Source organism: Marmota marmota, unplaced genomic scaffold, assembly GCF_001458135.2.
Source record: "Marmota marmota marmota unplaced genomic scaffold, marMar, whole genome shotgun sequence".
In the NCBI taxonomy this organism is placed as follows: Eukaryota; Metazoa; Chordata; class Mammalia; order Rodentia; family Sciuridae; genus Marmota; species Marmota marmota.
This window is the reverse complement of record NW_025999969.1, coordinates 6755648-6767945: the sequence shown is the minus strand read 5'-3', so window position 1 is coordinate 6767945 and position 12298 is coordinate 6755648. Positions and strand designations below refer to the sequence as shown.

The following is a 12298-nucleotide window of genomic DNA, read 5'->3' as shown; positions in this document are numbered from 1 at the left end:
GCAAAGTAAAAATCCTTCAATTGGTGAATGTACAAATAATCTGTAGGGAAATACAATACTACACAGAAACAAAAGACAATAAACTACTGATGTGAGCAACTACATAGAGGAATCTCAAATGCATCGTGCTCAGTGAATGAAGCCAGACTAGAAAGCCCACAACACCATTTATGCATGATTCCGGAAAGAGAAAAACCTCAAGGACTCAGGGAGAGAAAATGACAACAAGAGATGAAAGGATTTTCTGGGGTAGTGAACCTGGTTAAGCTTGATCTTGGTGGAGAGTACACAATGTCATTTGTCAAAATCCCTAACTATAGATGAAAAAGGGTGAATTTACTGTTTGTAATTACCCCTCATGAATGACATTTTCACAAAATTTTTCATGGCTCCCAGGTTTTCAGTTCTTCCAAACAAAATTCCATGCTTGGCTTTCTGGGCCTTTCTAATCTTGACCCCCATGGGGTCAACCTCATTGCCCATGTCACCTTGTGCTTGAACTAGGATCCATTTCTTCATCATTCTGTTAACACCCTACTTTCAGATTTCTGTGCCTTTCTACAAAATTGTACCTCTCACAGTCAATGCCCTCCTGTCTGCCTCTCCAAAAGCACACCTAGGACACAGAGAGTGGCATGTTCTCTACAGCGTGGGCTTCGCCAAACTCCCAGTCTCTTCCAGTCGGCTACACCACTCAGGACTGACCCCTCGCTCAGAGCGTTCCTGGTGTCTCCCAGTGTTATTCTGATGGCAGGTTGCTTATCAACACAAGTGCATGATGTACTTACTCACCCCTATACCCATCCCTCAAATAACCACCACCTAGCACACCCAGCACACAGTAGGCTTTCAATGCAATGCACCCAGGAGGGAGAATGGCCCCAACCTCCAGGGTATAGAGATATCTGAGCTGCATCTTCAGAGGTGGGTCTGGAAGGACTCATGAGGCATCATCAGGGCCAAGGGCAGTGGAGAAAGCGCACAAAGTGTCTAATTGAAGAGGTGCAAGATGCCTCCACACAGCCAAGGGCACACGCACTCACTGCTTACCTTCTCCTCATAGGGTCGCCTGGCGGTGCCCACCGCCACTGCCTTGATGAACAATTGCAGGATGAGCGGGACCAGGAGGGCCCCAGCGGGTACAGCCACCAGGATGCTGTGCACAGGTTAAGAAGGGAAGCAATGGAAGATCTCCTCCCTGGCCTGCTTTCGACCCCACTGCTCCCTCCTTCCCTCCCTCCCCAGGTAGCACCACCCACCGCTCTCCCTCCCTGGACTGGACAGTTAGTCCAGTACAACCAAGGGAAACCTCCCTCCACCACACTGTCCTCCCACCTGTCCCTTTTCAACTTTCATTACCCTACTCTGTGGGCCCCTAGATTCTTAACTCCATAGGCATCCTACCCCGCCCATGTCCCTGACTCCACTGGCCTTCCAAATGTCCTTCACAGGTCCTGCCAAGTGACTTCTCCCTCTAGCCCCGCCCACGTCAGCCCCTCCCCTGTCACCCTGACCCTCCTGGGCTGTTTGCCCCTCCCTCCCCACCACACAAGCTCTTCCCAGTGTGGGCCCTTGGGACTGTGTGGATACGTCATGGTTTTGTCCAGAAACGCGATGTTCCTCCTGCGTATGATGAAAACCACGCAGGTGGCCAGCACGGTACCCAGATAGAGGCACAGAGACACGAGGAGTAGCAGATAGAGCCGGATGTTTCGGTGTCCCACGCAGTTATTCACCCACCTGCAATGGTGGTCGAACTCCTAGGGGAGAGGAGTCAGGTCTGAGGGTCCTTCTGGAATGGCCTCCATCACCCTCTAATCCTGGGGCCTCCCCTAACACAGCCCTCTAGGCCGCCTGCTCTTGACCTTACATAAGGGTTCCCATCTCAGTGAGAACCTGGCATTTCCATGGTTAGAGCACAGTTAGGACCCCATGGCTCATCAGGCTACCTGTCCTGAGTGAGGTCTTTAGAGACAAGACCTGCCTGGTGTCATGTGGACCAGGACATGAAAACTCTGGGCCTCCGTTTCCTCAAGTACTGGAAAAGGATGAAAAAAATGCCCCTCCACTACCAGCTGTCTGCACTTGTGAACCCGAGCAGAGTGGGCACATCAGAGAAATGCACTCAGAACCCAGGAAATCCTCCAACTGGGACACCCAGACCAAGACGGGCAAAGATCCCCAGGACAGAGCAGCAGTCAGCCTAAAGGGCTGGGGATCTAGTATCAGCAAGCCAGGGGAGGGGACAGTCACTGCTTTTCCTCCAGCTGACTCCATCAGGCTCAGCACAGAGGGGATGCCCTTTGTATGTCAGCACCTTTGCAAGCAAGGCCAGCCTCCCTGGACAGGTGCAGACACAGAGGTGATGACATATATAAGTGACCAACAGTGGCTGAGATGAAGCACTCTGGGAACATGGTCTGATACCCCCACCTGGCCCACTCATGATGTGAGGTTCCTGGTCCTGGCCAGGTGCCCGGAGATAGTTTGGTGAGTGGACAGGGAGGAGGAGCACTCACCTCCACACAGATGTCACACCTTTTGCAGTGGAAGGTTCGGGGCAGGCGGTGAAAATAACAGGTGGGACACCACGGCATGTGGTACAACCTACCATTCACTTGTGCCATGTAGGGAGCCTCAGGGTACTGCTCGAAGGCACCTGGAAGGGGGAGAGGTGTGGGCAGTGGAGGAGGCCCTTGTATCACTCTGATGCTCGGGGCAGCCCCATAGCATAACTGGGCATCAGAAGGTGGGGAGGAGGGCAGGGCAACCCCGGTCCCTGTTGAGCAAGCTGACCACTCAGATGGCAGCAGTCAGAGAGAAGGGCTGTCCAGCCACAGGAGCTCTACATGGAGCTCCCCCTTTGGAATAGTGATCAATGCTTGGAGTCAGGTGTGAAATGGGAAGGAGGAAGGGTGAACTGTGTGGATGGAAGAGCCTGCTGCCTCTCTTGCCCGGTCCTCCCTTCTAAAGCAACTGGAAAACCTCCAGGATTCTGTTTTTCACACTTCAGTGGCTTGGGAAATGAAGTGCCAGGGCCCAAGTAATAAGGACAGGGTAAGAAGGGATCCTGAGGCCACAGGTGGGGTCAGCCCTTTACAAATGACTCCTGTAGGCACCAGTCCTTGGGGTGCCATCTCCCTCTCCCAGGAGTCTGAGGCCTTACCTCTGTGTAAAATGCCTGGGTCCGAAAAATTCATGCCAATGAGGCTGTACAAACTCAGGAGGCAGAGAAGTCCGGAGACCACTGGGTAGGCCCACTCTCCATTTTGCGCCAGTGCTCGGCCTCTGAAATCAGAGCCAGACTCAGTTCTAGTCGGGGGCAACCCGGAGCCCCCATGAGGCCCAGCTTACCTGAGGTCAGACCCACACACCTTAACGACAGATCTGAATATCCAGGCTAGAGACAGACCCCATTCCCTCCACCAAATGTCACCAGCATTACCAGCCTCCCACAGTCCCCCCAAAGCCTCAGGCTCCCCACATCTCTGTGCTTCCCACTAAATATCCTCCTTCCCCTCCTGGCCTCCCTCCACCTCCCTGCCTCTGCACTCTCACTGTCTATTTCCCTGCTGTCTCTTTTTGAGAAACCGACAGCTGGCCTGGAGACTCACGGAAACGTAAAGAACACAGCACTTAGAAAGACCAGGGCTGCCACATTGAAACAAGCCCAAAGGCTTGAGAATAGCCAGGATCTGGCTGGGGGTGGGGGTGGGGACAATAAATCGTTTGATACAGTCATGCTGCGATGCCTGCTCTCAAACAAATGAGAGCCAACCGCTCCTTCTCCTGGGTTGGCACCCAGAGTACCATGACTACAAGTGTGACATCAGAGAGGTTCCGGAATGGGGGCTCTGGCTGATTCCTGTGCCCACTGATATCAACCTTCCCCTGCCCTCACATACACACTTATAGACGGGGACATCCTGCTCTTACAATGTGGCTTTGTTAGAGCTTGTGAGGATGGATGTAGTTTATCCCCCAAAGGTTCATAGGCTGGAGGCTAGGTCCTCGGTGCGGCAGTGTTGAGGGGGTAGAACCTGCAAGAGGTGGGGCCTAGTGGGAGGTAATTTGGCCACTGGGGATGAGGCCCTTGGAAGGGAGTAATGAACTTCTCTGGGTCCCTGTTAGTTCCTGTGAGAGGGGGTGTTATAAAGAGAACAAGACTCATCCTCCCCAGTTTCTGGCCATTCAGTCTCAACCCCTTGCATGTCCTCCCACCATGATGCCATTCACCGTGTTGTGATCACTCTCACCAAAGATCAGTCTCAGGGGCTGCCAAATGTTGGATTCTGTGCTAAATAAACCTCATCTCTTTATAAAGTACCCATTCTTGGGTATTTTTTTAGAGCAACAGAAAGCAGCTAATACAGAGACCATGTCATATGGTTTAGGAGAGAAGTTTGGTGATGGTTAATTATCCCCCTTTCAGGCCCAGTGCTAATGGAAGTAGGCAGTGCTCCTCACTTATCCTAGCTCCACTTCTTCCTTTTTGTTGTATCAGAGCTCCATTGTGGGGAGGAGGTAGCAATCTACCAATTAAATATCTTCCCAGTTTCCCTCACTTCCAGGGTGGGCTTTATGACATAATTCTGTCTCAACATAAAACATAAAATGGGCTGGGGATGTGACTCAATGGTTAAGCAACCCTCGGTACAATCCCTGATGATGATGATAATGATAATAATTTGTACATATTTATGGCATAAAACATATTTTGAAACATGTATACATGTACATTATTTCATATTCTTTTTTGTGTTGAGAACCCTTAAAATCTACTCTCTGAGTCATTTTCCAGTGTATATAACATTATCAACTGTACTCATTCTGTTGTATGTTATTATTAACTGTAGTCATCTTATTGTACAATAGATCCCTTAAACTCATCCCCCTCTTCTAAGTGCAATTTGGCGTCCTGGGACCAGCATCTCCCCCATCCACCGCCCAGCCACTCCTGGGCCTCTGGTAGTCACCATTCTGCTCTCTGTTTCTATGAGTTCAACTTTTACAGATTCCACATGTAGGTAAGATCATGTGATAGTTGCCCTGTGCCTGGCTTATTTCCCCCAGTAAAATTTCCTTTGGCCTCATTCAATGTCACAAATGACAGGACTTCCTAATTTTATTTAAAGACTAAATAGTGTCCCCTTATATTTCTAAACCACATTTTCTGTATCAACTCACCCACTGATAGACACAGCTTTTCCCATTTCTAGGTTCTGAGAATATTGCTGCAATGAACATGGGGTGCAGATATCTATTAATACACTGATGCCATTTCCTTTGGATATATACCAAGTAGTTGGATGTCTGGACCGTAGGGTAATTTTGTTGTTGTTGTTGTTGTTGTTGCTGGGGATTGAACCCAGGGCCTTGTCCATGCAAGGCAAGCACTCTACCAACTGAGCTCTATTTTTAATTTTTAAAGAAACTTCCCATACTGATTTCCATAATGACTATACTAATTTACATTCCACCAAACATTGTACAAGGATTCTAGTTTCTCCACATCCAGACCAGTACTTAATATCTTTTGTCTTTCTTTTTCTTTTATTTATACTCGGGTTGATCCCAAGGGTACATTACCCTGATACACAACTGCAGACCTTTTTAAGTTTTATTCTGAGATCAGGTCTCACTAAGGTGCTGAGGTTTATGTTGAATTTATAATCCTCTTGCCTCAGCCTCTTGAGTTACTGGGATGAAGGCATGTGCCACTGGTTCCTTTGTCTCTTTGATAATAGCCATTCTAATAGGTGTGAGAGGGTATCTCATTATGATTATAATTTGCATTTCTCTAAGGATCAGTAATGTTGAGCATTTTTTTTTCAGATTTCTCTTGGTCAATTGTGTTTCTACTGAGAATGCAATGATGTTTGAGTCACAGTCTACTTTCAAATTTTATGTCGATTTCTGTTTTAGCAGAAGAAGAAGGGATGACATGCATTGGGTCATGGAAAAAGGTCAGGAGTGGTACTAGAATCATAACTACCAGGTCTATTGAGCTTTGGAGCAGACCATACTAGCCTTAGGTTTTCTTTTTTTGTTTTGTTTTGTTTTAAATTAGGTATATACGACAGCACAATGCATTTTAATTCATTGTACACACCTGTAGTAGCACAACTTTACATATCTATGGTTGTACCCGATGTAGCATCACACCATATGTGCATTCATACATGTACCTAGGGTAATGATGTCCATCTCATTCCACCATCTTTCCTACCCCCATGCCCCCTCCTCACATCTGCCTCCCCTTTGCCTCATCAAAGTCCCTCCATTTTTCCTTATCAGAGAGAACATTCAGCCTTTGGTTTTGGGGGATTGGCTTACTTCACTTAGCATGATATTCTCTAACTCCATTCATTTACCTGCACATAATTTTATTCTCTTTTAATGCTGAGTAATATTCCATTAGGTATATATACCACAGTTTCTCTATCCATTCGTCTATTCACGGGCATCCAGGCTGTTTCCACAGTTTAACTATTGTGAATTGAGCTTCTATAAACATTGAGGTGGCTGTGTCTCTGTAATATGCTGATTTTAAGTCATTTGGGTATAGACCTAGGAGAGGGGTAGCTGTGTCAAATGGTGGTTCTATTCCAAGTTTTGTAAGGAATCTCCATACTGCTTTCCAGATTGGTTGCACCAATTTGCAGTCCCACCAGCAGTATATGAGTGTACCTTTTCCCCCACATCCTCACCAACATTCATTGTGGTCTGTATTCAGCACATAGGCCACTTTCTGGTACAGCCAATGTTCTATGTGGTTTACATGAATTATCCCACAATTCCCTGTTTTACAGATAGGGATGTTGAATGACCCGGGGCTAAGTGCTACCCAAGGTCTCCCTGTTGGTCAGTTGTAGAGCTGTGATTTGGACTTATGAGGTCTGGCTCCAGAGTCCTTGCCACCAACCACCAAGCAAGGGACTCCAGGAGGAGTTGCAGTCAGGGGGCAGAGTAGAAAGGGAGTGAAGTTGGAGCATGGGATCAGTGCCTGACATGGGTGCTGCCAGTAATGGAAAGGAGCCCTGATTGGTGAGTCTTAGAATGCAGACCACATTTAGGTCCCTTGAGACTTGGGGATCCTGGACATGGAGGGCCTCACTCTGAGCAGAGGAGGAAGGGCGATGGCCTATGGCCTGACCTGGAGATGGAACAACCACAGGATGGAGGGAGGGAAAAGGCTGCCAGGCAAACTCAATGATGATACTAGAAGCTGGAGAGAGGAGGAGACCCTCAGACCACAGGGCTGAGGAATAAGGGCCAAGCACAGGAGTCACAGGGGGGAGGGAACCACATATGGCAGTGGTGGGGTGGTGACTAAAAGGATGGGAGGTGATGAGCAGACAGGCTCCTCTGTCTGTTCACTGTCTCGGGGTCTGCAGCTTCCCCTCCCCCACTGATGCTGCCCACCAGTCTTCCTGAAAGAGCCTTTAGTCAAGTGATTGCCATACTAAAGGAATCCCATGGCAGAGATGCCCACCCCTATCATTCCTAGTCAACACTAAAAAGAAAAAGAAACAAAGACACACAGTTTGGAAAGAATGTAATGAAACTTGGAAAGAATGTAATGAAACTGTTCCTCACAGAGGACATGATGTTCCAAGTAGAATGAACAACAACACTCAATGGTAGAGCACCCTTCATCAATCTTTGGAACTGGAAAAACAACAGCACTAAGAACTTCTGCTTCTTTGGAACATACTATGAAGAAAATGAAGTGACAAGCCACAGATTAAAAAGATTTGTAAAACATAAATCTGAGTCCAGTATAGAGAACTCTTGAAATTCATTAAGGAAACAACTCATTTTTTTAAAATGGGCAAAATATTGGAGCAAACACTTTACCAAAGACCTACCAATAGGCAAGAAGACATGAAAATATGCTCAACATCATTTCTCATTAATAAAACACAACCTGGAGCCTTAATGAGATGCCACTACTCATTTATTAGACAGACTACAATAAAAAGATAATAACAAATGACAGTGTCAAATGTTGGTAAGGATGTGAAGCAACTGGAATTCTCATATGTTGCTGGTAGAAATTAGGAATGGTACAGTGGTTTTGGAAGACAAATATGGCAATTTCCTATAAGGTTCCATACATGGTTACCTTATGACTCAGCAATGCCACCCCTAAGAATTTACCCAACAGAAAATGAAAGCTTCTGTTCACATGCCTGTATACCAGTGTTCGTAGCTGCTTTATTTATAACTATGAAAAACTAGCTGGGCACAGTGGCGCATACCTGAATCCTAGTGGCTTGGGAGGCTAAGGCTGGAGGATTGCAAGTTCAAAGCCAGCCTCAGTCACTTAGCAAGGCTCTAAACAACTTAGTGAGACCCTGACTCAAATAGAAATACAAAATTAAAGAAAAAATAAAGGGAGTAGTGGAGCTCAGGGTGTAGCTCAGTAGTTAAGCACCCCTGGGTTCAATCCCTGGGACAAACAAAACAAAAAAGTATGGAAAAACTAGATACAATGAATAATCTTTTAAATGGTGAATGTGTAAATAATCTGTAGGACAATGCATACAAAATAATAAAAGGAAATAAACTACTCATAGGAGCAATACATGGATGAATCTTAAATGTATTGTACTAAATAAATGAAGCCAGACTGAAAAAGCAAAGACTCCATTTACACATGATTCTGGAAAGAGAAAAATCAGAAGGACGTAGGGGGAGAAACTGACAACAGAAGGTGATGAAAGGATTTTCTAGGGTAATGAAACTGGTCTCACCTCGATCATAGTGTAGAGTGCAGGACAGATTCCACTTGTCAAAATTCTTAACTGTAGACTAAAACGGTTGAGACTTTTACTGTGAGTAAATTATTCCTAAAGAAACAACGTTTAAAAAAATTTTTTTATACCATGGCTCCCAGGTTTTTACTTCATCCAAACTAAATTCCACACTTGACTTTCTGAGCCTTTTTAATCTTGACCTCCACATGGTCAACTTCATTGCCCATGCCTCCTTGTTCTTGAATTAGAGCCATATCCTCATCATTCTCTTAACACATTACTTTTGGGTTTCCGTACCTTTTTGCACGGGTGTGCTGCTCGCCGACTAAGCCTTCCTATCCTCTTCTTCTCCACAGTCACACCTAAGATGAGTACAATGCAGGCCTTGGCAAACTCAGTTTCTTCCAGTGAGCTGCACCACTCAGGCCCAACTCCTCTTCACAGTGTTCCTGGATGTCTGCTGGTGTTATTCTGATCACAGGTTGCTTTTCAACACAAGTGCAGGATGTACTCACTCACCTCTATACCTATCCCTCAAATAACTAGCAGCTTAGCACACAGTAGACTCTGGAATCAATGCACCCAGGAGGTAAAATGACCATCCCACTGAGGTCCAGGGAGAGAAGAGATCTGAGCTGCATCTGAAGAGGTGGGTCTGGAAGGACTGATGAGGCACCATCAGGGCCAAGGGCAGAGGAGAAGGCACAGAAAGTGAAGGCGGCAGAGGTGCAAGATGCCTCTGCATAGGCAGGTATCCTGGCTCATTCACTGGGCCTGGCTTACCTGACCCTCGTAAGGGCATCTGGCCGTGCTCACTGCTACAGCCGGGATTAGCAGCCCCAAGCTGAATGGCAGCAGGGTGCAGGTGGCAGGGACAGCCACTATGAAGCTGTGCGCAAACTAAGAAACCAAGCTGAGGGACAGTTTCTCACTGGCCCTGCCCCCTTAACAGCCCCACATGTCCCGCCCACCTACTCTTCTTTCCTGGGCTGGACTCTTGGTCCAGTACACCTGAGGGAAAGCTCACTCCACTGCGCTGTCCTCCTGCCTGTCCCTTTTCTACCTTCATTACCCGACTGCCTGGCCCCGCTAAATTCTCAACTCCACAGTGCATTCTACCCCGCCTATCTCCCTGACCTCACTCACCTTCAACATGTTCTTGACAGATCCTCCCAAGGGGCTATTTCCTCTAGACCTGCCCACGTCAGTCCCCCACCCCCGTAACCCCACCTTTTGGCTCTCTGTCTCTTCCTCCCACAATCCCTGCTGTTCTTAGTTTGGGCCCTTGGGACTGTGTGGATATGCCATTGCTTTGCACAAAGAGACTGGCATCTCGCTGGTGCATACAAGAAAGATGACAGACATCATCAGCAGGGTACCTAGGTACAGGCAAAGGGACAGAAGCAGCAACAGGAACAGTAGGACGTTATGATGCCCCACGCAATTGTTTGCCCACCTACAGTGGTGGTTTCCTAGGGGAGGGGAGGCAGGCCTCAAGGGTCTAACTGGCCTAGCCTCCATCACTCCCAAATGCTCAGGCCTCCCTTAACATGGCCCTCTAGACCTCTACTCTTGACCCTACACACAGGCTCCCTGGCATTTCCATTGTTAGAGCACAGTTAGGACTCCTTGGCTCATCAGGTCGCTGGTCATGAGTGAGGTCTTTAGAGACTGGACTTGCCTAGTGTCTCTTGGAGCAGGATATACAATACTCTGGGCCACTTTCTTCTCTGATACTGGATAAGGATATAAAGAACTCCCTGACCCAGCCAGCCTTCTGCACTTGTAAGCCCATGCAGGTTGTGCACATGAGATAAGAGGACTCTCCAGGAAACCCTCCAACTTGGACACCTAGAGGAAGACAGGTGACGAACCCCAGAAAGGGCAGCAGTTGGCCTAAGGGTCTGGGGATCTAGTATCAGCAAGCCAGGGTTTGGGACAGGCTCTGCCTTTCTTCCCCCTGACTTCACCAAGCTCAGCATATATGGAATGCCCTTTGCATATCAGCACCTGTTCAAGCAAGGCCAGCCTCTCAGGACAGGTGCAGACACAGAGGTAATAATAGATGTAAGTGACCAAGAGTGGCTGAGAGCCACTTTTAGCAGTCTGTGGAGATGGTCTCATACCCACCCCTTGCCTACATATGATGTGAGGTTCCTGGTCCTGGCCAGGTGCTCAGGATGTGTTGGTGAGTGGATAAGGAGGAGTACTCACCTTCACACAGATGTTACAACAGGGAGAGTGGAAGGTCCTAGGTGGGCACTGGGGCATTTGAAAGGCCCTTTGATACATACAGGTCACATATGCTGCCTCAGAGTCCTGCTTGAAAGAACCTGGCATGGGAAGAGGTTTGGGCAATGGCAAGAGGCCCTTCCTTCATGTGGCTGCCTGGGGGAGCCCCATAGCATCACTGGGCAACAAAAAAGGTTTGGAGGAGATGGGCAGGGAAATCCTGGTCCCTGTTGAGCAGGCTGACCACTCAGATGGGCTGGAAATCAAAAAGAAGGGGGTTTCTAGCCACAAGAGCTCTCTATAGAGCTCCATCTTTTGTAATAGTGATCAGTGCTTGAAGTTGTGTGTGAAATGGGAAGGAGGAAGGGTGAACTGCATGGTTTGGAAGAGCCTGCTGGCCTCTCTTTCCAGCCTGCCCAGTCCTCCCTTCTAAAGCAACTGGAAAACCTCCAGAATTCTGTTTCTTCTCACCTCAGTGGCTCACCAGAGCCAGACTGTCAGTTCTAGTCTGGGGCAACCCAGAGCTCCCCACAAGGCCTGCCTCATCTGAGATCAGACTTGCACACCATAGGTCAGATCTAAATATCCAGGGTGGAGACAACCAAGGAGACTCCACCAAATGTCACCAACTTTACCAGCCTCCCGCAGTTCCCTAAATGCATCACGCACTCTAGACCTCCATGTTTCTAACTATATACCCTGCTTCCCTCTCCTGACCCTCGCTCTACTTCCCTGTCTCTGCACTATCATTGTCTATTTTCCCTTCTATCTCTTTGTAAGAAACCTGATATCTTGCATGGGAGACTCACAGAAAAGCAAAGAAGATGCCACTGACATTCAGCAGCAATACCAAGTTGAACCTAGCAAAGGGATATGGGAATAACCAAGCATATCCAACAGATATTGTGTGGGGGGGCTTCAACTCATTGGAGACTGCCATGGCTAGGTCTCCTCTTCTCAGTGAAATGAAGTCATCAGTGACCTCTTCTGAGTTATCACCCATACATAGGGCATTTTAATCATTATTTTTTCCTTTCCCCAGTTGGAAATCAGGCTAGGTTTGTATGCATAAAATTATGAGATATGATCTCCCATTACTTTTTGAGGATGAGGCTCCTCTATGAACAACATGAAACAAACAAACAAAAGAGATTAGAAGCACTGAGGAATCATCTCTTTGTCTAGCGGACATCTCCCAGATGCTGGAGCCTCTAACTCCTGGAGTTAGAGGTCAGAAGTGTCCATTCCTCCTTCCATGCATGAATGCCTGCACATACAGGATCTCTTTCATATACTTTACCCCT

At 47.6% G+C, this 12298-nt stretch overlaps 1 protein-coding gene across 1 annotated transcript; it reads right to left on the bottom strand.

Annotated features, from left to right (window-relative positions):
- Positions 1-581: 581 nt before the first annotated feature.
- Positions 582-3742, bottom strand: LOC107154274 (palmitoyltransferase ZDHHC19-like). Its single transcript, XM_015499889.2, has 6 exons — positions 3615-3742; positions 3167-3288; positions 2520-2659; positions 1591-1760; positions 1051-1156; positions 582-758 (listed from the first exon to the last, which is right to left on the bottom strand). Exons 1-6 carry the CDS (start codon positions 3740-3742, stop codon positions 582-584), a joined length of 843 nt encoding a protein of 280 aa, XP_015355375.2.
- Positions 3743-12298: the final 8556 nt, after the last annotated feature.

Excerpts from the sequence above, each read along its gene's own strand:
- LOC107154274 (XM_015499889.2), bottom strand. The coding sequence starts at position 3,742 with ATGACTGTATCAAACGATTTATTGTCCCCACCCCCACCCCCAGCCAGA. Across the intron at positions 3,289-3,614 it reads GCTGTGTTCTTTACGTTTCC|AGGCCGAGCACTGGCGCAAA; the intron begins GTGAGTCTCCAG and ends CTCTGATTTCAG. Across the intron at positions 1,157-1,590 it reads TTTCTGGACAAAACCATGAC|CATCCTGGTGGCTGTACCCG; the intron begins GTATCCACACAG and ends ACCTGTGCACAG.